General features: G+C 42.9%; 2 protein-coding genes and 1 long non-coding RNA gene across 6 annotated transcripts in view; 2 read left to right on the top strand and 1 right to left on the bottom strand.

Annotated features, from left to right (window-relative positions):
- LOC138807541 (FERM and PDZ domain-containing protein 1-like) overlaps window positions 1–3,704 on the top strand; it is a 42,644-nt gene extending 38,940 nt beyond the window's left edge. The window contains exon 15 of the mRNA XM_069993298.1: window positions 1,266–3,704. Within this exon, the coding sequence (XP_069849399.1) occupies window positions 1,266–3,592 (2,327 nt within the window). The 3' untranslated portion in view covers window positions 3,593–3,704. The remainder of the gene's footprint in view (window positions 1–1,265) is intronic.
- LOC138807545 (uncharacterized) lies at window positions 2,240–9,556 on the bottom strand. Its single transcript, XR_011366199.1, has 3 exons — window positions 9,470–9,556; window positions 2,956–3,031; window positions 2,240–2,324 (listed from the first exon to the last, which is right to left on the bottom strand). It is a non-coding gene; the product is annotated as an uncharacterized lncRNA (long non-coding RNA).
- LOC138807542 (tRNA methyltransferase 10 homolog B) lies at window positions 8,124–23,500 on the top strand. 4 transcript variants are annotated; one of them, XM_069993299.1, is made up of 9 exons: window positions 8,124–8,180; window positions 12,873–13,075; window positions 14,185–14,293; window positions 15,255–15,379; window positions 18,945–19,097; window positions 20,309–20,387; window positions 21,211–21,278; window positions 21,879–22,002; window positions 22,803–23,500. In XM_069993299.1, the coding sequence occupies exons 2-9, from the start codon at window positions 12,890–12,892 to the stop codon at window positions 22,907–22,909; spliced, it is 951 nt and encodes a 316-aa protein (XP_069849400.1). In that variant the 5' UTR covers window positions 8,124–8,180; window positions 12,873–12,889; the 3' UTR covers window positions 22,910–23,500. The 4 variants fall into 4 exon arrangements, with proteins under 4 accessions (XP_069849400.1, XP_069849402.1, XP_069849401.1 ...); XM_069993300.1 differs by having other exon boundaries at window positions 8,137–8,180; window positions 12,878–13,075; XM_069993301.1 differs by lacking the exon at window positions 21,879–22,002.
- The last annotated feature ends 514 nt before the right edge of the window (window positions 23,501–24,014 follow it).

Genomic DNA, 24,014 nt, shown 5'->3' with positions numbered 1-24,014 from the left:
TCAAACCAGCCTGGGCAGAAAGTCTGTTGAGGCTCTTCAATTAACCACCAAAAAGTAGGAAGTAGAGCTATGGCTCAACTGATAGAATACTAGCCTTGAACAAAAAAGCTCAGAGACATCATCCAGACCCCTGAGATAAAGCCCAGGACGCACACACTCTCTGTCTCTGTCTCTGTCTCTGTCTCTGTCTCTGTCTCTGTCTCTGACTGTCTGTCTGTCTGTCTGTCTGTCTGTCTGTCTGTCTCTCTCACACACACATACACACACACACACACACACACACACACACACACACACACACACACACACACACACACACACACACACACACACACACACACACACACACACACCACTAATTTAGTATCTATCCTGTCTGGAAGCACTGACTAGTATGACTGGTACCCGAAGTACTGACTTGATTGATGCAAGCATGTAGAAAGTATGTAGAAACATAGAAAGGAGGATGCACAATCCTGAAGAGCTGAATTCAAAGATGGAACACAGCCAAGCCAGAAGTCTGAGGAGCATCTATTATTCTCATCTATGATTGAGATATTACAATTGAAAAGGATGGGTCTTATTTTCATTAATTTTAATCAACATGTTTGAATTTGAACTTCCGGGAAATTTGTGGCGAGTGGCTTGGATCAAAATGTGATCACTTGGCTGGTGTTGGGGCAGTTTCAGTAATAATTTGAGGGGCTGGTATATAGCTCAGTGCTAGTGTGCTTGCCTAGCATAGGTGAGACCTAGTACCACTAAGAATAATTATAGGCAAGGTGCTGATGGCTCATGCCTATAATCCTAGCTACTCAGGAGGTTGAGATCTGAGAATCATGGTTCAAAGCCAGCCTGGGCAGGAAAGTCCATAAGACGCTTATTTCCAATTAACCACCAGAAAATGGGCAGTTGTGCTGTGGCTCAAAGTGGTCGCCTTGAGCAGAAGAGTTCAGGGACAGTGCCCAGGCCCAGAGTTCAAGCCCGATGATTGACAAAGAAAAAATAATAATTATTATAATATCAGTCTAGCAAACCATTGAGGAGAGCCATTCTCTGAAAATAAATTATAGGTATTGTGACCCAAACTCCAAAAAGTGTTTATATCACAGTTATCCCCATCTTTCAGATGAGGAAACCGAGCTTACCCAAGGTTACATAGCCCAGCTAGAATTTTAATCCAGGCAAGCCCACGTGTTGAACCCAAGCTCTATAGATCTTCATTTTTCTGCTCTTAGGCACTTTTTTCCTTTCTTGACTCCCAGGGCCCAGAATTGCAGAGCCCAGTGCCACAAGGTTACAGAGAAAGGCCAGCACTTGCAGCCCTGAAGATAACTCATATCTTGGGCCAGATGGAAAAGAGCCAAACAGGAGGGGAGTTGTGAAGAAATATGCCAAGACCCTGAGGAAAAGAAGATCCTTCCTGCAGACTGATTATACCTCTCAAGTCTCCTTTCCCCTGGTGCCATCAGCCTCCCTGGAAAGCATGGACGATGTGTGCTACTATGACAGGGAGCCCTACCTGACCCTTGGTGCACCCTCCCCAACCGTGTCTTCTCTACAGGACATGCAGAGTGAGCCAGGCCTGCTGGAGACCAAGGCACTGGGGCTGCTGGCTTCCCTGAGGGAGACCAAGAGCAAAAACCCAGCTTCCAGGGTCATGGAGATGGAGCCAGAAACCATGGAAACCAAGTCAGTCATTGACTCTCGAGTGTCCTTGATTTCTGCCATTCGCCTCCGGGTTGACCTCAGCAATAAGGACAGTCCTGAGGGGGTACCTCTGGCAGCCTCTGTTGACCCTTCCTCGGCTAGTGCTCCTTACTGTCCCAATCCAGGTTCTCCTGACCCTGAGGTTGCTCAGACAAAGCCTTTCCAAATCTTATCTCCATTCCAAGACCTGGATGGTACTGCTCCTGAAGAAGTAGCCACTGAGCCTGGGGACAGTGCTTTCCCCCTCTCCACTGCTGACCATCACTCTGATAGTCCAGAGCCAAATAATATCTCTCCAGGAGACACAATGGAGCTGGGAGCTGTCCAATTGGAAATGGGATCTTTTTTCACACAGCAAGTGCAAGAAACTGCCTCTCAATACACAGAGCCATTGTTGTCTCCTGGAGATGAGCCTAGAAGTAGTGAATGTGGGATGAATTCAGGAGAAATGGCCTCTGTCCTTACAGAGGAGAAGCAAGAAGTGGCAGGTAACTGTGAAGTTACAAACAAAGTTAGTACTGACCTATTTCTGGAGAGACCAGGGAAGGATTCCAGTGTCACCAGAGGTGATGGGTCAGACACTGTTCTCCAGGCTCTTGATGTTAGTACCCCAGCTGGTGAAATAATTACCTTCTTATTAGAGGCTCCTGGAACTGAGAAGACCCCTTCCCCTCTTCCCAGAAGCCCCCAAGTCCAAAGCAGTGAAGCCCACGTTCAAGCCTGCCAAGCCCAAGAACAAAAACTGTTGACAGAGTTGGACTTAGACCCCAATTTCTTACTTGGAGACCAAACCAGCTCATCAGTTTCTCCTCCAGAGGAAGTCAAGGCAGAACCACTTAACCATGGGGTAGGGGAGGATGCAGCAACTAGGGACATGTCTCAGCAGGTATGTTTAAACCCTGCACCTTCCCTGACAGAGCCACCACTGTGTCAAGAGGAGCCCTACCTAGAAGCGTCACATCATTGCCAAGAACTGTCAGAAAGCAAAGCCAACCCTTCTGGCATTTGCCTTCCCACTGAGAAATCTTTCCTGTGCTTTGTCTCAGAAAGCCATCCGGAAGCTTCTGCCAGTCTCACAAGGGCGGTGTCTCTGGGTTTTGCTGGTGTGAATGAGGTGGTGGTCCCTGGCATGGGCATGGAGCAGTGCAGCTGCCATTTCTCCTATGCCACATGCTTCCGTGGTCCACAGCCTGAGACAGAGGAAGAAGACAGGGGTGCGCAAGCACACCCCACTGCACCTCTTACCTCACCACCTCCTGCTGGGGGTCCGATGGTTCTGCCTTGGAGGGCTGCCCGGGCCCACAGCTGCAGCACAGCATCCCTGTCAAGGAAAAGCCACATCTGGCCAGAGTACTGCTCCAGGGCATTGCGACAGCTGAAAGCCACCCCCACCAGCACTCCCCAGGGCTTCGTCCAACTCATGGAGAGCTTGCTGGAGATGCAAGACATTTTAGAAGCTTCTTGGGGAGTTGGAAACAAGCATCCCCCAGAAAAATGCACCTGGCACTTTTCAGAAAGCCGGAACCGCCTGTGCATGGGCTCCCAGAAGCTCCTGTCAAGCTGTCAGCATGTGATCAGAATGGACCAGTCCCCCGAGGAGATGCAGGGTGCCGTGCGTGACACCTTCCAGCACCTAGTCCAGCTGGCTGGCCTGTGCTTCCAGTTCACAGACTGCAGCCGCTGCTCTGCTCGGCACAGGGAGGCAGCTGGGAACCTGCGGGATGTGGTCTACACCTACTATCAGTTTGTAGAAGCTGCAAAATTGACCTGCGAGAGAGGTTACCATGACCTGAGTGTAAAACTCTTGGCCCGTCAGTGCACAGCCCTCACAGCTGCTGTGTTTTGTTTGACCCAAAAGTTTCGGGCTTCTACTGCCCTGTGAACAGATGAACTATCCAGGGACTCCCTACTCTGCCTGGATCTCTCCAGAAAAGATCCTTCTAGTCCTTCACACTCCCCCTTTTAAATGTTTACTATATAAGTATTCAAATAAACTGCTGCTTAATCTTGGCCTGACTCATACAGTAGTGATAAATTTGGGTCAAAAATATATACTCAGGGGCTGGGAAGGTGGCTCAGTGGTAGAGCATTTGCCTTGCATGCCTGAGGCCCTGGGTTCGATTCCTCAGCATCACATAAGCAAAAAGAAAAAAGCCGGAAGTGGCTCTGTGGCTCAAGTGGTAGAGCGCTAGCCTTGAGCTGAAGAGCTAAGAAACAGCACCCAGGCCCAGAGTTCAGGGCCCACAACTGGACCCCCCCCAAAACAAAATATGTACTCAAAGCCAGGTGCTCGTGTCTTACGCCTATAATCCTAGCTACTCAAGAGGGTGAGATCTGAGGATTGTAGTTCTTATCTCCAATTGACTATTTAAAAAAGCTAGAAGTGAATCTGCAACTCAAGTAGTAGAGTGTTAGTCTTGAGGGGGGAAAAAAGGAAAAAAGCTCAGGAACAATGCCCCAGGCCTGACTGACAAAAAAAGAAAAAAAAAAACATATGCATCATATGTATTCAACAAACCTTTATTTCCTTTGGGACAGGCCTGTAGTAGGAGCTTAGGAATTGCAACTGAATAACACATGTCCCTCAGACTTTTGGACCCTTATCAGATTTATGGACCTTTTAAGCACAGATTAGTAGATGGTCATCAGTAATAAGTGCAACATACCCAGGGTTATGGGAACAAGAGGAAGTCACAGATTTTGTCCCAAAAACATGGGGAAGAAGGTGGGAATAAATGAAACAGTTTTTGTCTCATCACACTAATCTGGCAATAATCTTTGCAAATAAGAGTGATTATATTTGCTGGTTGGTAGCTTCTACTTTACCAAGTTTTGGCTAACTACACTGGCACCAGGAAGGTGCCAGGAATGCTACCTTGCTGCCCTGCACAGAGATACCACTAGGTGGCAGTAAGTTCCACAGTTGCATGGCAACCACTTGCAGAAGTATGTATTTTATTGAAATTGACTACACCTGTCTCTTGTACTATATTTCTATTTTAAGTATACAAAATGAAAATATAAAAGCCATATGTTATACTTTCTTTTTAGACAATAGTGTTAGCACCAAAGAAACATATTGGATACCTTCTTCACTAATAATACCAGTTGAGCCAGTTAAGCCTAGTTAGCCATGACAGACCTTGGGCAAACTACTTCTCAGTGTTTTGGTTTTCTTCTGTAAATGGGGATAGTAATACTTTCCACCTGACAAGACATACTCAAGCTAGTAAGTCCCAAAAAACCCTCAACTCTAAAATTTTTAAGGATGCCTCTCATAGTCCAAAACACTCCCCACGTTTTGTTTTCACACTTCAGGGAAACTTACTTCAAAACATCATTGGCCTTGGATTCTCTGTAAACCAACTAAAGGTGGTTTAGTGGCTCACTTTGGACCAGTAGAAGACATCAAAGAATCCCTTTGCCTCTCTGATGTTTCTGATCAATTGTGAGCTCAATGCTGCCCCTTTTCCTGCAGAGTTCTGACTTTCTCCCCTATATTTAGCAAAAGCAAGAATGTGGAATGAAAGTGTTAGTCGTATACCTTAGCTCTCTCCACTCAGAGGCAAAGCAGTACTTGGGGAAAGAGAAGAAGAACTACCTCTTACAGGTTACTTGTCAACTAGTAACTAATCAGTACAAGATAGATAGAATGAGGCTACCTACTCCATAATGCGAGAAACAATTGTTTATTGACTTAAAACTATCTGATACTTGTACTTTTTCTTAATTTTCTCACCCTGATTCATTCCTGATACAGGATTATGGGTATAAACAATTGGGTGAGAATTCTATTTTTAAGAGCTATGGTAGCCAGGTGGCTCACACCTGTAATCCTAGCTACTCAGGAGGCTGAGATCTGAGGATCACGGTTCAAAGCCAGCCCGGGCAGGAAAGTCTGTGAGACTCTTATCTCCAATAAAAACCACTAGAAAACCGGAAGTGGCATTGTAGCTCTAGCGGTAGAGTGCTTGCTTGAGCTGAGGAGCTGAGGGACAGTGCCCAGTGCCCACAACCAACCAAAAAAAAAAGAGCTATGGTAAATGTCAGATGACACCTAAAGAAAGAAACTTGACAATGTAAGTAAGGCACATTGTGCTCAGGACTACTAAGAAGAAGAGAGAAGGTACTGTGAGACCTCTGAAAGAGAAATTTTAACCTGAGAAGTAGGGTAGTAATCAGGCAAGGCTTGCTGTATCTGACCCTAGATTTGATAGTAATATTTAGAAGTCAAGAAAGGAGAAAAAAATACTGTGTCAACAAATATTTTTTTCCACAGCGGCATTGGGAATACATCCATGAACCTGGAAGTCTCCTAAAGAAACAAGATTACTAGGAAAGAGAAGAAAAAAAAAAATTACTACCTGAGAGGTGATTTTTTTTTTTTTTTTTGTCAGTCAAAGGGCTTGAACTCTGGGCCTGAACACTGTCCCTCACTCTTCAGCTCAAGGTGAACACTCTACCACTTGAGCCACTGCACTACTTCTGGTATTCTGAGTGGTTTATTGGAGATAAGAGTCTCATGGACTGGGCTGGGAAGGTGGCTCAGTGGTAGAGCGCTTGCCTTGCATGCCTGAGGCCCTGGGTTCGATTCCTCAGCACCACATAAGCAAAAAGAAAAAAGCCGGAAGTGGCGCTGTGGCTCAAGTGGTAGAGCGCTCGCCTTGAGCTGAAGAGCTGAGGGACAGTGCCCAGGCCCAGAGTTCAGGCCCCACTACCGGACCCAAAAAAAAAAACAAAAAAAACCCAAGAGTCTCATGGACTTTCCTGCCCAGGCTGGCTTTGAACTGCCATCCTCAGATCTCAGCTTATAGGTGTGAGCGGCTGGTGCCTGGCTTGAGGTGACCTTTTTTTTTTTTTTTTAAAGAAAAAAGACAAAAGTAAGATGAGGTAGTTTTACTTAGTGACCAGGAAAGGGCTTTCTAAAGCAAGAATGATTAAGATAGGCTTAAAGGTTAAGAGCCAAACACAGAAAACATGAGAGGAAAGGCAATAGTATGTGCAAAGATCCTTTGTGTATTTGAAACATTTCAACACTATTGCAGAAGAAAATGACCAGCAAAAGGAGTAGTGGAAGATATGGAGGAAGCAGGCAGTTAGGCAGGTTTTGGATTTTTACATCCAAGTATAACAGGAAGCCACTGAAGGACCTGGAATAGGGGATACAGAAAACCATCTGACAAATAGATGTGGTGGGGACAGGCATGGGGAAGCACCCCATGGAGAGTGGCCATGAGCTCATTTAGAGGTGAAGGGACACAAGAGCATGAGGGTGGGGAAGATATGGCTGAGTGCAAGGTTGCAGGGACTGGCAGGTGTGTGAACTCAACTTTGAAACTTTGAAAGCCACTTTTCAGGCTTCCCTGATGATTTTATCAGGTGTAGGAAAACCAGGGTCAGATTCTGAGCCAAAGAGAGCTGGTCTGGCTCTGTTTTAGAAAACAGCTAATGTTTCATGTTAGTAAGAATCAACTTGAAGTCAGGTGCTGGTGGCTCAAGCCTGTAATTCTAGCTACTCAGGAGGCTGAGATCTGAGGATCGCAGTTCAAAGCTAATCTGGGCAGGAAAGCCCATGTGACTCATCTCCAATTGACCATCAGAAAACCAGAAATGGCGCTGTAGACTCAAGTGGCGAACGCTCACCTTGAGCTAAAGAGCTCAGGGACAGCACCCAGGCTGAGTTCAAGCCCCACGACCGAAAAAAAAAAATCAACTTGAAGCATGGATTGGATCTGTCAAAATTAAAGACCAGAGGAGAAATAGTGGATCAAGAAGGATCCCAACCAGGCTTTGGTTTCTTGATAGTTCAGGCACATTCACGGTAGGGTCTCTGAAAGGGTGAGACTCCTAGGACAGCAGATGTGAAAGAAGAGTAGCGGATAATCTTTATCCAAACAAGGTGTGGACAAATTGATTTCTATCTCTGAGCCTCAGTTTACCTGTTGATATGTGAAAGGAGATAGAAGAGAGAGAGTGACCTGACAACAAACTCTTTGCTGTCAAAGCCCAGAAATACATGTCTGTTGTGAGCCTAGATACCCAGGTAGCAGAGAGAAGTGTGTGTGTGTGTTCCTGGGCCCTGCTGGTTGTAACAAAACCCAGAGAAAAAGAGCCCCAGGCTTAGAGATGGTAGGTCATTCAAAATTTGGTTTCATCCCAGTCTTGCAATGTGTCCAGTTCTGGACAGACAACAGAGCACTATGGTCAACTGCAGGATCCCTGTGAAGTCGGCAAAGGGATGAGATTGTAACCACCAACAAACCGAAGGGAAAACTGACGCTAGGACAAGTATAGAAGGAAGCCATCCAACAGGGCGCAGGGCGGGAGATAGAAATCAGAATTCTGGGTCCGCCCATCATGACGCCAGGTTACAAACTACAACTCCCATGATGCTTCTTGGCGGTGGGCCGGAAACGGAAGTGGGCGAGACCAGCTGTGCGCGCTAACGCTGCGCTAGACGACGGAAGCAGGTACGCTGGGCTGAGCACGGGGTATGGTACGGGCCGGGCCTGCGCTCACAGGCAGGTGGGGTACTGGGGAGGCAGCGTTACTCCCACAGGCAAGGGGCTCCCTTGCCTGTCTCCCTTGCCTGTCTCCCCTTGCACTCGCAGCCTATCGACCAAGGGCACCCAGGTTCCCTCGGGCTTAGTGTTCCTCCAGGTGTTCCGGTGTTGGGGGTGGCAGAGAATGAGAACATGAGAGAAGTGTGCAGGCGAACGCGAGTCCGGCACTCAGCGCCCGCGAGGACACTCGCTCATCCGATCGGGGGGCTCGGGGGGCGTGAATCCAGCAAGTAGTTACTGAGCCGTGTCAGCAAATAGAACAGATGCCCGGATTGTAGGGATAAGGGAATCTGGGACAAAAATCAAGGAAGAGCATTGGGCGTATAGACAGTAGCAAGTGGAGAGACCCTGGGGTGGGAATATCTTGGTGTTTGGGGGGAACAGCAAGTAAGTCAGAGAGCAGAGGAAAATTGATGGAGGCAGACCTATATGGACCATAGTCCCAAGGCAGGATAGATTAGGGGAGATGAGGCATGGTAAACAGCTGCCAGGAATTATAAAATTTAAGCTTAAAGCAAATACAGGAGATAAACATCCATCTACCTCCTTTAAGATTAAGGGGCCAAAGTCATTTTAGGGGAAAATGAGGCCTGGTGAAGGCAATTCAGAAACGAGGTATTTAGAAACGCTTCAAAGAGAGACAACAGGATGCATCCCTTCCTGAGAAAAATGTTCCCCAAAGTAACTAAAGGGAGGACCCAAAACATAAAAGACCAGAATGGTAAACAAAAACCAGGAATTTCAAAAGTTGTTCAGACAACCACCAAGAAAGATTGAGAGCAGATAAACACCAGTCTTTTCATAACTTTAAGTTAGAACCCCTCCCTTTGTCATATAAATATCCTTGATGCCAAATACATGTCTCTCCTTTTGAGCACCCACACTTTGTTAAAGTGTATTTCTGCCTTCCTGTTTGTCTATATGCCTACTTGCCTGTTTGCTCATTTGCCTACTCAATAAATCTCCACCAAGTTTTCTTACCATTGTGACATGTCCACAAATTCTTATTCTGTGATTGAAGTCAAGGACCCTAAGTGAAGAGTCTCTACTTTTAAAAGGGAAACTTTACACATCTTCATATGTATCTGGTGACAGTCCAGTAGACAATAGAGGCATTGTGTGGATTTTGGCTTTCTCTTAATGTTGACAGTTCTAAATAGAAGAATTAATGGCTAGTAAACACCTAGGATGCTTACTCTGCAAGGCTCAGTATGAGTACTCGAGGTGTGCAGAAAAATTAATCTTTTCTTCCCTGGAAGGGTTGGTATGGAGAATCAGGTAGACCGGCCATGGTATAAGGCTTAGTCTGATCACTGGAACCCTATGAAAACAGAATAAATGCTATCCCCAGATCTCCAGCACGACCATTATTGTGTCAGGAGCTTTCTAATTCTTGAAGTAAGGAAGGCTCAGAAAAGGTTTTTGGTAGTAGTGGTGATAGTGGTGGTTTGTTTTGAGATAGTTTTGCTCTGTAGCCCAAACTGGCTTTGAATTCATTGATTTTCTTGCTTCAGCCTCATTATAGGTGGGTCCTATAGTGTCTAACTTTAGAAGGTATATTTGATTTAAGAGTGAAATACTAAATCTGGGCACTGATAGTCTCATTACAGGTTCATCAGATCTGTGTTTCTTAATGTTCAATTTACTCCTTTGCTTGCTGAGGATCTCTAGTCAGTGTTTACTGAGCTTATATTTTAAGAGAGGTTGTATCTGCCTTCAGGAGTGCCATATTATAATGATAGACTTTGTGAGTAGTGGTTGGGATGACTTTCAAGATTACAAATTTTTTTTTTATCCAAAATTCTTGGATAAAAAACATCCTTAGGGACTAAAGGTATTTAGGGAGGTGTACAGTACAAGGAAAGGAAAAGAAAGAAGGAAAATGGGAGTGATGACCATGATACTCAGTTTTAATTAAAGACCAAACATTACTGTTAGCAAAGTCCTTTCAGGAATTTAATCAGTATCATTCCAAGTTTTCCAACTTTGTTGTGTGTGTCAGTGCTTGAACTCAGGGCCTCAGGCCCTTGTGCTTAAGGCTGGTGCTCTACCACTTGAGCCTCCAGGTCTGGATTGTTGATGGTTAATTGGAGAGAAGAGTCTCTTGGGGTGGGGGTGGAACCAGTTTTCCAACTTTTTAAGTGACAGTCTTGGAAAACATGTCAGACTACTGCTATCAGAGTTTGGTTTTCCCCCATTCTCAGCCAGATTTCCTCCAAAGAAGTATCTACATTCCATAATTCCCCAATAGGGACTGCCACATAATGAATGGTCTAACACAGGAAAGAATACAAAATGCCCTGAAGTTCAAAGGAGGACGAAGATCACAGATCTATTAAAAATGACCATTCTTTTGTTTTGTTTTTGTGGTCCTGGGGTTTTATTTAAAGGTCCTATGGCTGAGTGCCTGTGGCTCATACCTATAATCCTAGCTAATCAGGAACCTGATATTAAGGATTGTAGTTCAAAGCTGGCCCAAGCAGGAAAGTCTGTGAGACTCATTTCCAATTCACCATCCAAAGAGCTATGGCTTACGTGGTAGAGTGCTAGCCTTGAACAGATAAAGCTCAGGGACCAATACCCAGACCCTGAGTTCAAGCCCCAGGACCAGCACCAAAAAAGGGGGAGGAGGTGTTATGAATGCTAGGCAACTGCTCTGCCACTGAGCCACATCTTTAGCTCTACTGTTCTTTTTGTCGTTCTAATAAGTGGGATTGTCCATCATTGGACCAGTTTATTCTAAAGCTTCTATTCCCTTTATTTTTTGGTCATATGGTCATGACATAATCTGTAAGTAAAAACATTTAAAATTTTGTAGTTGTGTGTGATGGTGCACACCCATAATCCTTGCATCTGGGAAGCAGGATTGAGAATTTGAGCCTATTTTGGACTATATAGCAAGACCGTGTCTCAAAAATTCAGGAGCGGGCTGGGAAGGTAGCTCAGTGGTAGAGTACTTCCCTTGCATGCATGAGGCCCTGGGTTCGAATCCTCAGCACATAAGTAGAAAAAGCTGGAAGTAGCACTATGGCTCAAGTGTAGAATGCTAGCCTTGAACTGAAGAGCTAAGGGACAGTTCCCAGGTCCAGAGTTCAGGCCCAGGACCAAAAACAACAACAACAAAAAAAAAAATCCAAGAGCTAGGGATGAACTTCAGTGCTTGTCTTTCAGGTGCAAGGCCCTGGGTTTGATTGCCAGCAGAATGAATAAATGAATGAATGAATGAATGAATTTGAGAGAGTATTTGCCCACTATGTGTGAACCCTAGTTCAAGCCCTAAGCACCATACAAAAAAAAATCACAATGATTTAATTTGTACCATTAAAATAAGGATTTCTAAGTGCAACTACACATTTTTTATTTTTTTAATTTTAATTTTTGCCAGTCCTGGGGCTTGAGCTCAAAACTCTCCTGAACTTTTTTTGTTCAAGGCTAGCACTGTACCACTTGAGCCACAGCACCACTTCTGGCTTTTCTCTTTATGTGGTACTAAGGAATCAAACCCAGGGCTTCATGCATGTTAGGCAAGAACTCTCTACCACTAAGTCTCATTCCCCGCCCAGTCAAACTAAACTTTAGGCAGGCAAAAGTATATAAACTTCTAATCTATAATTTTGAAAATCTAGAAAATAGTTTACTCAGCCATCTTAGGAGTGGTTCTATCACATGATGTGTAGAGGATACCCAGAACTGCTCAGATGACTTATATTTTTTAGAAAACTGTAACAGTAATGCTGGAAGAGTTTTGGATAGTAGCAGTAACAACCAGTCCTTATTTTTCATTAGGTAAGCAACATGTACCTGGTCCTTGTGGCAGTTCTGTGATGTGGTTCATCTCATTGAGCAAATCTGTGACAGGTAGTTGAGTGTTTTAGCTGCTGTTCACTACTCAGAAGTGGGGAGCTGGAAAACATGGCTGAATCCTAAAATGCCTATTTTCCCCTTAAAACAACCTGTCTAAAACAGTATGTCTAAACTGAAACTAAAATGTGGCTTAATTTTGAGCACTTAGTAATTAGTGTACATGAACAAAACAATATGAAATCAACAATGGGAAAACAGCTATAGGACACGGCAGTGTGTGAGCCTCTTGGAGTTCTAATATAAATGCAGCATTTTTGGGGATTAGACAAAACATAATCATCATGGCAAAGTGTAAAATCTGCTTTCACCTTGATAAACTAATGGTCTGTTTAATAGACCTAGAAAATTAAATGGAGAAGTCCAGAGATAGAGGGAAAGGATGGTTTGGTTTTGTTTGACTGTCTACTTGTATAGAGATTTGGACTCAGTGTCTTGCAGAAGCTGTAGGGTGGAGTATCCTGGTCTGAGCTTAGGCCTGGGCAGAAATGTAAGATCTTACCTGAAGAAATAAAAAAGACTTAGGGGTATGGCTCAAGTGGCAGAGCACCTGGTTAGCAAGTGCCAGGCCCAGAGTCTAAACTCCAGTGCTACAGAAAAATAAAAAGTAAAAATGGGTCAGTATATACCCTTCTGCTCTGTCACTAACACAGATTTGGCTTTCAGGTATCGGGAATTAACCATGTACATGAAATTATGTCGTATTTTACATGCTTGTGCCTTTTCCCACTTTGAAAGGACAGAAGACTTGGTGCATGGATGGGGAACTGGAAGGGAGGGCTCATGGAAGGGAGTCACCAGTGCTGCAAGGACCAGAAGGCACCCTAGAGGCCACGGGTGAAGATGGACTCTGGGAGAGTTTCCAGCTTCTGCAAATGGACATGGACTGCGAGCGCCAAGACGGAGAAGGGCTCCCTACGGGCAGCACAGCCTGGTGCTCGGTGAGGGTTGTGGGTGCTGCTGAGGCCTGTTCCATAGAACCCTGTCCTAAGTCCAAAACAGGCTAGGAATAAGTTTGGAATATTCTAAGTGGTGAATTAATTTTCTGCTAACGGGTTTAAAGTTTGCGTTTCATTTGAATCATAAGAAAAGTAGGTAAAGTTCTTAAAAGGGTCAGGAACTGTAAATTACGCTTTTGGCCCTGTCACAATGATTTATTGTGTCCTTGAAAAGTCTTTTTAGGGGCTCTGTTTTTAGTAAAATGCGAAAGATTTATACAATCTAAACACCTTCTACTCTTTTTTTGTTTTTCCTTTATTTCTTTTTTGCTGGGCCTGGGTGCTGTCCCTGAGCATTTTTGCTCAAGGCTAGCACTTTATCACTTAAGCCTCAGCTCTACTTCCAATGTTTTGGTGGTTAGTGGGGATAAGAGTCTCTGGGACTTTCCTGCCAGGGCGCTCAATTTGAACCAAGATCCTTGGCCTCCTGAGTAGCCAGGATTACAGGTGTGAGCCACTGGCACCCAGCTTAGGTTTTGGCAGGTTTTGTTGTTGTTGTTGTTGATCATGGGGCTTAAACTCTGGACCTGGATGTTGTCCCTGAGCTCTTTTTGCTCAAGGCTAGTGCTCAGTGCTCTGTCACTTTGAACTACTGTTCCACTCTGGTTTTCTGATGGCTAATTGGAGATAAGCATCTTGTGGTGGCTTTGAACTGTGACCCGTAGTTATCAGCCTCCGAGTAGCAACGATTACAGGCGTGAGTCACTGCCTGGCTTAGTTTGTTTGTTTTTTGCCAGTCTTAGGCCTTGAACTCAGAACCTGGGCACTGTCTCTGAGTCTCACTGTGTTCAAGGCTAGTACTCTACCATTTGAACCACAGTTCCATTTCCAGTTTTTTCTGTTTATGTGATACTGAGGAATTGAACACAGGGCTTCATGCATGCTAGGCAAGCACTCTACCACTAAGCCACATTCCCAGGCCTTAGATTTGTTTTTAAGAAAAACTTTTCCTCTCTTTATATGTAAATGAAAAAAATGAGTAGCTATTCCTAATATTCATTTTCCTTTTTGGTGTTTATGAAGTTCTCAAACAATTTTGTTTTCTGGATAAGAAAAATGTCCAGAGAAAACAGAGACATTGGGAAAGGATAGTTGCAGCAAAGAAGAGCAAAAGAAAACAAGAAAAAGAAAGAAGAAAAGCCAATCGTGCAGAAAATCCAGGTAATGATAAGTGAGAATATTGATTATCATATCTACTTTTAGTGTTGCCTTGAAGGGTAGGACTTAATCTGGTTTTACTGGAAAACAAAGGACCACAAAGCAAAATTTAAGATGACCCTTTAAGTATAGCTGTCTAGTAGACACATATGGTGTTTAGTATTTTTTTGTTTTGTCTTTTGCTTTTGGTGCTGGGGATCAAACTCAGCATGTTGTATTTGCTAGGCAAGCACTTTGCCACTGAGGTACATCCTAGCTTGTGTTTAGCATTTTATTAGCATAAATTAATTACACAAAGAGATTGCATTATGATACTCACATGTACAAACAATGTACTTTGATCAAACTCACTGCACTGATATCACTTGTTCTGAATCCTTTCTCTCCCTTCTAATGGTTTTTGGTGTTTTTTTTGTACTGTTTTCATACACATATATAATACACATCTATAATACTCAGCCTCTGTTCCCCTCTCCTCTCCCTTTCTTCACCCATTAGTTCTTCCTCTCCAACAGACCTTCTTTTATAGTCAGGAGGACATGTGTATTTATAAGCTGGAAAGTAGAAGAAAGGATACCTCAAACAGCCAACATGTATACAGTGCTATGTACTAGGTTCAGTTCTAAGAATTGAAGGGGTGGGTGCTGTTATATCTCATTTTGTAGAAGAAATAGAGGCCCAGATAAATGAAATAATATGCCAAAGATAATTTAGTTAATAAATTAATCAGATGGGAAGGGAAGCCTCTGGCAAATGTTGGCTGAACAAACTGAAGTTGGATTTAAACATAGTATGCTCCAGGTTACACACTCTGTACCGGTCTACCATACATGTTTGATCTAATGAATGAATACCTGTAGAAGTCACAAGTTTCTCTCAGTATGCAAAGATATAAAAAAGAGATGTTTTTTTACAAAACACTGTTCCTCTGTATTCCCTCTCCTTTTTTATATTTCTGCCATAGGCATTTGCCCCCAGCACAGCAAACGTTTTCTGAGAGCCCTGACCAAAGAGAAACTTTTGGAGGCCAAACACTCAGGACCAAGACTATGTGTGGATTTGAGTATGACCCACCACATGACCAAGAAGGTAGAACATGCACTAAGCCCAGGAGGGTAGAGCCTTTACAAAGAGAATGACCACTGCCAGCATCTGGAACTCTTTAGTTTTCCAGAAGTATTTGGATTTCTACACTGAGCCACTTAGTTCCAAGATGGCTGTTGGGAAGAATGTGGGTGAGAACATGTGGCCCTAGGTTTTGTTTGCAAATTTTACTTGATTTTCTGTTCTGAGCTACCACCTTTGCCTCTCTGTTCGTGGCCTGATCTGGATGGAACCTTTCAGATTCCATCTGACTCTTTGTTATTTGGCATGAAAGAGGAATATTTGCTTCATAGCACGTTGTGGGGAGGTTATTTGGTGGAATATCTTCTTGCTGGGTATGTGTTTTAATACATTTTTGTATCTTTCTCATTCATCCCATTCATGAGGGACTTCTACCGGGATTCTGGAGGTGGCTGAATATATGCCACCTGATAGTGGACAGAGGAGACTGAAGGCAGTTTATTAGTCTTATACCCTCACAACCCAAAGTTAGGAGGCTGTTGCATACTATACAAGGCCTTGTAGGGTTGATTTGAGAACAGAATGAACTACCAGGGCCTGTGGGGTGTGGGCTTTGTTGTATTAAGAGGGCAAGTGCTTTCTGGTTGGTTGCTTGGTCTGGACAGTTCCATGGGCTGGTAGAAACTAAAACGTGGTACTCAGGGATAAGCAGGAACTATTCCTCATCTCCTTTATAGAGAAGGTTTTTATGAACTGAGTCTGGGAAGACTTTAAGTGGTAAGTGGGAAGACTTGGAGAAGTGGCTAGACAGGGGTGTTGGGAAGTGACTAGGAAACCAGATGGGAAGGGAAGCCTCTGGCAAGGGTTCAATGTCACATTCAATGAAAGAGGATTAAAAAGCAGCTGAGTGCCTGGCACAAAGCTGGTTTCTTCTAGGAATTTACATGGTGGGTGAGGAAACAAAATGTGTCATGCAGAATAGATGAGCTGGTAACGAGTCAGTGCCAACAGGCTTGGGCCAGGTAGAGATGGACCAGGATGGAGCAGAGGTCCATGGAAAGCCCAGTATTGGGCCTTGATGAAAGTTTGTTTCCACAGAGTGGATGGAGAGTTCTGCAGACGAAGTACAGAATTTGAGCTGCAGGCCAGGCTGGTCTGGGGCAATGAGAATCTTGGATAGGGACAGAGTTGTAGAACTGTAGAACTGTGTACTGGGTTTCTTAACCTAGAGCTACAGAAGGCCCTGAAAATAGAAGAGATTCCTGCCAAGAATCTAGGATATTCTGCAGGTAGTTTTTGTTGTGTAGATTTTGTCCCCAAGGCAAGGAAATATAGCTTATGCCTGTGCTGAGGAACACGTACCTGAGAGACTGAGGTGGGAAGAGTGCTTGAGCCCAGGAGTTCCCAGGCCAGCTTTGGTAATTTAAAAAAAAAAAGGCAAAACAAAACAAAGAAACAGGAAGAGAAGGCGCCAGTGGCTCATGCCTGAAATCTTAGCTACTCAGGAGGCTGAGATCTAAGGATCATGGTTCAAAGGCAGCCTGGGCAGGAAAGGCTATGAGACCTCTTTATCTCCAATAAACTACCAGAAAAGTAGAAGTGGTAAAGTGGGTGGTAGAGTGCTAGCCTTGAGCTGAAGAGCTCAAGAACAGTGCCCAGGCCCAGAGTTCAAACCCCTTGATTGACAAAAAAACAAAAAACAAAAACAAAAAAGAGGAGGAAGAAAACACGATTTTCATGAAATGATAGGCAGATCAATAAATGAACCTATTATAACTATGTAGAACAACAACAAAAAAGAGAAAAACAAAAACCATAGGGGGAGAATGGTAGAAAAAGTGACAGATTAAGATGCATAGTACTTGAGCTGGATGCTGGTGGCTCACACCTATAATCCTAGCTCCTTTGGAGACTGAGATCTCTGGATCAAGGTTCAAAGCCAGCCCAGGCAGGAAAGTCTATGAGACTCTTTATCTCCAACTCCAGAAAACCAGAAGTGGAGCTGTGGCTCCATTTGAGTAAAAGAGCTCAGGGATAATACCTAGGTCCTGAGTTCAAGCCCCATGACCAACAACAACAACAAAAAAGAAGAGGCCTTAGAATGTGGCTCAGTGGTAGAGTGTTTGCCTTGCATGCATGAAGCCTTGGGTTCAATTCCTCAGTACCACATAAACTGAAAAAGCCGGAAGTGGTGCTGTGGTTCAAGTGGTAGAGGTCTAGCCTTGAGCAAAAAGAAGCTCAAGGATAGTACCCAGGCCCTGAGTTCAAGCCCCAGGACAGGCAAGAAAAAAAAAGATATATAGTACTCATAAACTGATGTGTTGAATTGAAACCCCTTTGTATAACAATTTAAAGATTATTTTAAAAATTAATTTAACTGAAAAAAAAAAAACAAAACAGGAAAACCCTAATTGAAACTGGGAGCATCTGGAGACATTCTGGGTTGCCACACCCTTGAGTCAGTAGGGATGCTGATTCCTGGTGGGTTGAGACCACACACCCTGTGATGCACAGAGCAGTCTTGCAGCATGCCAGTAATGCTGAAGTTGAGAAGCCCTGTTCTGCAGCGTGGTAGACTTTCTCTACAAGTAACCATCAGTTTTCGCTGAGTCTCTCATTTCTCTCCTCTCTCCCTTCTCTCCTCTCTTACACACTCTCTTGAGTTGAACTTAGGTTCTTGTTTTTGCCATCATTTTACCATTTGATTATTGTGTCTTGTTTTTGAGATAGAACCTCACTAAGTGACCAGGCTGACCTTAAACTTAATCTCTTTTCTGCCTCTGCTTCTGGAATATACCATGCCTGGCTTCTCTTATTTCATACATTTTCAATGTTAGTATCTGTTGGTTGGGTGTTAAGTGAGATTGCTAATCTTATTTGTTAGTATCTGTTAGTGGGGTGTTAAGTGAGGTTGCTAATCTTATCTGTGGGAGTAGAGTTTGAGGGAAACTTGAACTGAGCCATTTAAAATCCTTCACCAGAAGTCAAGGCAGCCAATTTTAGGTCTTATTCCACAGTATATAAATTTCAAACAAATCTATTTTCAGACTTCCTTGTTGTATGTGCTGGTGTCTGTATGTTTTTCAGAGTGGAGTTGGAGTTCTTTCATAGAACCGCTGTAGCTCTCTGAAGGAGTTAACAAGATTAGCTGAGATAATCAGATGAATCAATTTCTCTGTTGAACAAATTAGACTAAGTTGTGAAACAACCTTCTAGAAAACAAAGGAAAGTTAAAGCTTCCAACCTTGTAGCATCTCTTGAAGTTAGGGAGAAAGGTGCTAAATGTATCTGATGGAGTATAAGAATTTTGGTCATCTCTATTTTAAAGCATACATATCGCATAGTGAATTTCATGTATCATACTAAATAGACAGTTGCAGGGTCAGTAGGTGGAGGAGTTCAGGTTTCATTAACTTTCATCTGTTAAGCTGTAATGGTTAGAGGATGTAACATGTGTGTGGTCATCCCTGGAGAAGCCATCCTTCTGGATGTAGCCTTTCTGGAGTAGGGTTCATTGAACTTGTTCATGATAGTATATTTAGAGTAAGCTGGCATGTCTCCAATCTGAGTCGTCCATATTCCTTTGAAGGAAGTGAGTAGGCTGGCTGGACAGATCCGAAGGTTGTACGGTTCAAACAGAAAAGCTGACAGGCCCTTTTGGATCTACCTCACTGGATTCACAACTGACAGTCCTCTCTACAAAGAATGTTTGAGGATGAATGATGGATTTGCTACTTACCTGGTAAGTACATTTTTGCAGGTTGCTTATATTTCCTAAAAAGTACAATAGAGTAATAGTATTTGCTTTGTTTTACTTTTTTATATTTTGATCTATAGCTAGTACTCTGTGGGTTCCACAGTAATCTAGAGATGAGGGTATGCATAGCTTACCAGTCCCCTGTAGATTTCAAGGGAATATTCCAGTTTTGTCTTTTTGGAAAATGTCCTAACTCCTCTCCTAACTCCTAACACACTCTGTGTGAAATTAGGAAACATGATTTTTAGATGAAGAGAAAAAAAAATGCTTCTAGAAATAGTATGGATTTGACAAGTTATAGGTAATACTAAGTTTTCTCCACTCTTTGCCTAGGATCTCATAAATGTAAGATATGCAAGTGAGACTTCAGATCAATTTCTAAGAAATGTCACTGAAAATGTACTGTGTTTGTACAGTATAGCTGGGACTGAGCAATCACAGCCTTCCTAGGGAGGCCCATGGGGGCCATGAGCATGAGGGATGCACTAGGTGGTGCTGCTATTACTGTCCTACTAATCTCCCCTGTAATACAGCCATTTCCATTTTTCATTCTCTGCACTTTTCTATGATTCTTGTATATAAGCCAAATGGACCCACTTCTAGGGCTATGGGGTTCCCTTGCTTTTCTGCCTTCTTGCTTTTCCTAGATGATTTCCTTGGTTGAATTCTTTCCCTTTCATATGTGAATCTTATCTCAACAAGTCATCCCTGGTGATGTTACTCCCCACCATAGTCCTGGCACATGTCCCTGTCCCTGTGTGAGAGCCCCATGTCACTTGTTCTCAATTCAATGTTTCAATGCCTATGCTTTTCTAAGATCCCTTCTCCAACTGAGAAGTTTTCAGACATGTAACTCCTTAATATACACTAGTAGTGGGCTGGGAAGTTGGCTCAGTGGTAGAGTGCTTGCCTCTCATGCAGGAGGCCCTGGATTCGATTCCTGAGCACTACATAAACAGAAAAAAGCCGGAAGTGGCACTGTGGCTGTACTGGTAGAGCGTTAGCATTGAGCTGAAGAGCTGAGGGACAGCACTTGGGCTGAGTTCAGGCCTCACAATCAACAAATAAATAAATAAATAAATAACACACACATACCTGAGAGAAACCTAGTAACTAGTTACCTAGTAACTACTAGTTGAATTGTGAGCTACATTTTAACCTCATTCCTATTACATTAGATACTTTGCATTTTCCAGCTAGACATAACAGAAGACGACTGCTTTAGTTTATTTCCTCTGGAAACCCTTGTGTACCTGACTCCTGATTCAGAACACGGTACGTATATAACTGCATGGATTCATATAGTACTTTTGTTCCTAGCTCTTTATTTCATTATTTCCTGTGACAGTTTGTTAAGCCACTTAAGGAGTATCTGAAAAAGGGGAAGTACATATTCACTGGATGCTTTGCATCTACCAAGTATGCACTGGTAACAGACTTGGACCTTCCTCTCACCTGGACCTCATGTTCTGCCCAGCGACCCAGGTTCCCTGGTCAGCTCCCACTATTGCATTCTTGGATCAATGTTAAGTTTTTTTCCTAGAAAATCATTTATTTGCTGGGCGCTGGTAGTTCATACCTCTGGCTACTCAAGAGGCTGAGATCTGAGGATCATAGTTCAAAGCTAACTTGGGCTGGAAAGTCCATGAGACTCTTTATTTCCAATTAACCACCAGAAAACTGGAAGTGTGCTGTGGTTAGAGCACTAACCTTGAACAAAAAGAGTTCAGGGACAGAGCCCAGGCCCTGAGTTCAAGCCTAGGACAGATGACAAAAAAAAAAAATCTTATTTCACATAATTTTCAAAACTTCTAGTATTGATTATGATATTCCCTTCTAATTACATTCTTCTGTAGTTTTAATATTGCTCCTTTTCTGAATCTCATGTTGATTTGGATTTCCTACCTTTTTCTTCATTAGATATGTCAATAGGTTGTCTATTTTTATTGGTATTTTCAGAGAATCAATATTTTGTTTTATTGTGTTTACTATATTTTTGTTTTCTGTTCATTAAATTTCACCTTTTATTGTTAATATTGCTTTCCTTTTGCTTACTTTGGGTTTAGAAGTTATAAACCACAATTTCATTTTTTATTAGCTCTTGAAGAAGTTGATCTAAACAAAGTTTACATTCTTGGTGGGCTTGTGGATGAAAGCATTCAGAAGGTAAGATTTTAGCCTCAAAATCTATTTTCTGAAAGGTACTTTTAGAGGCTTTTTGCTCTGATATTATCTCTTTCCTAAAGGGCTTAGGAGCTTAGAGGGGAGATAGCTTTTCCTAAAGTCACTGTCCTGCCCCAGGAAGTCCCTCTTCTCAGCAGCTATGTCCATATTCCTAACAAAAATCAGGAATCAGCATTAAATAGTTTGTAATTACATACTTAGCCACTGTTGAGCTTCTTTAGTTCTGAAAAAATAATTCTGATCTTGAACAAATAAGCATTGACTCAACATTCAGCAGTTTGCTCTTGGTGAGGGACTAATTTTCTCTTTCCCATACTAACTTCTGCTGACATATCTTATTCCAGAACTTTGAACTCAGTAGGGTTTTCAGATTTCTTTTTTGTTTCTACTTGAAGTCTTTTCTCAGTCAGTGCTCTACAACTCGAGCCATGACTCCAGCCTAGCTTTTCCCAGTTATTTTGGAGATGAGGTTTCCAGACTTTTTTCCCCCAAATTGGAATCCTCTGATTTGCTATGTGTACTATAATCAGAATATATTGATGTATAATTTCTATAATGAAAATATTTAACTGTGATTTACAGAAGGTAACACTTCAAAAGGCCTGGGAGCACTCTGTCAAGACAGCCCGTTTGCCAATCCAAGAATACATGGTTAGGTGCCAGAATGAGAAAAACTATCATTCAGAGATACTGGCTATTAATCAAGGTACTGCTCATATGATCCATACCCAATATATGCTAGTTCTTAGGCTACCTTGCATGTAGTATGTGTGTGTCCCTGAGCTTTTTCGCTGAAGGCTAGTGCTCTATCACTTAAGCTACAGCTCCACTCCCAGTTTTGTTTTTTGTTTTTTTTATTAATTGGAGATAGAGTCCCACATACCTTTCTGCCCAGGCTGGCTTTGAACTGGGATCCTCAGATCTCAATCTACTGATTAGGTAGATTACAGGCATCAACCACCAGCAACTGGCTTGCACGTTTTAAGTATAAATGCCTCTTTGACTCTAGAGCTCTCCTGTAACTTATATGACTAGACTTCATTGTATGCATTTTGTGGCCTTTATTCTGGCCACTGAGAGGCATTCATTTTTTTCCCTGGTCTCTAACTGTATTAGATACTTGCAATTGTTCTCTTTACCTAGAATGCCTTACCCTCAAAGCTCCCACTAGCCAGTCACTCACTTCTTGTTATCCTGGATTCAATGCAGGAACATCTTAGCTGGAGCTTCCCTCCCTCTTGATGGCCATGTAGTTTTCTTTGTTCCTGTGGAACTGTGTTACTGTGTTGCAGTACTGCCAGTTCACAAGCCTGTCTCTAAGTGTAGGTTGAGGTTGTGAACAGGCAGATCTTTTCCTTGCTTCTGTCCCCTAAGACCTAATACCATGTGCATTGCAGAGAACATTCATTCAGTAAAATATTCCAGAATACCCTTTTTCCATTAGTTTATTTCCTAGTTCTCTTTTCCCTGTATGGTCATTGTATATTCTGTTTACTCTCTTCACAGTATTTGATATTCTGTCCACTTACTTTGAGACTCACAACTGGCCTGAAGCATTGAAGAAAGGAGTATCATCAGGAAAGGGCTATGTTCTTCGGAATTCAGTGGAATGATGGGTAGCTACAGGAGGTGAAGTTCCAGAGGTGTCTTGATGAAAGAACAGGGTAAAAGGTGGCATTGGCATTTGCCTTTACTTGACATTCTCCATGTTTGTAGTATAGGCTAATATCAGGGACCATGTTTTATCCACAGTGCCTAGTTCACAGGAACTTTCCTGCTGAATGTCAAGTTTATAAAACGTTTACATAGCCAGGTGCTGGTGGTTCACACTTGTAATCCTTAGCCACTGAGGAGGCTGAGATCTGAGAATTATGGTTTAAAGCTAGCCCGGACAGGAAAGTCTGACACTCTTTATCTCCAATTAACCACCAGAAAACTGGAAGTAGAGCTGTTATTCAAAGTGGTAGAGTGCTAGCCTTGAGTGAAAAAGCTCAGGGACAGCGCTCAGGCCCTGAGTTCAAGCCCCAAAACCAACAAAATAAATCATTTAAAAAATGTTTACATAACAAGGAATTAGCCCTCAAATTACATGGCTTTGGATCTGTTAATTCATCCTTTGTATATCTACATGTATATTTCTGAAAGAACTTTTAGAAAAATCATTGTTTAAATTATTAAATAAACACTGCTTTATCAACTTTTCACTGAAGTAGCTTAAAAACTACCTGGCTTTCTCCAGCTCCACTGAGCACATTGATCTTCCCATGCTCAGTGATGTGCTATACATAATCTTGGCACCACCAGCCTGGCCAGGCCTGCACAGCACTTTACTCTCTCCTGTGGCTTATGTCCTATTTCCCCTTGTTTCATATATGGACATGGAGGGCTTCTCTTCCAGTTTGAGTGAGTGGCTTTTTGAGTGCGTGAGTGAGCTTTGTATCCTGTTGGGCTCTGTACAAAGTAGCTTTATACTCACATGTGCACAGACTCACAAACTAATAGATCAAATTGAAAAGCAAAAAAATCAATAAATCTAAGTTGAAAATATGCTGCATTCTGACACATGAGCTTGTCAGATAATCTACCTCTTAGTATACAGATTTATTCCCTTTCTTGTGTCTTAGATATAATTGCTTCAGTTGTTCTTGTCAGTTGGGTTAACTTCTTGGTTACACTGACTGCAATTTAAGAAAATGCATTCTTGGGGCTGGGAAGGTG

Source organism: Dipodomys merriami, unplaced genomic scaffold (genome assembly GCF_024711535.1).
Source record: "Dipodomys merriami isolate MVZ:Mamm:240054 unplaced genomic scaffold, mDipMer1.0.p SCAF_420, whole genome shotgun sequence".
Classification (NCBI taxonomy): Eukaryota; Metazoa; Chordata; class Mammalia; order Rodentia; family Heteromyidae; genus Dipodomys; species Dipodomys merriami.
This window is presented reverse-complemented; position numbering and strand designations above follow the sequence as displayed.

Bases quoted from the DNA above. Each gene is read 5' to 3' on its own strand.
- LOC138807542 (XM_069993299.1), top strand. From the start codon at position 12,890: ATGGATGGGGAACTGGAAGGGAGGGCTCATGGAAGGGAGTCACCAGTG. The intron at 19,098-20,308 runs GTAAGTACATTT...TGCATTTTCCAG, and splicing joins ATGGATTTGCTACTTACCTG to CTAGACATAACAGAAGACGA. The intron at 21,279-21,878 runs GTAAGATTTTAG...TGTGATTTACAG, and splicing joins TGGATGAAAGCATTCAGAAG to AAGGTAACACTTCAAAAGGC.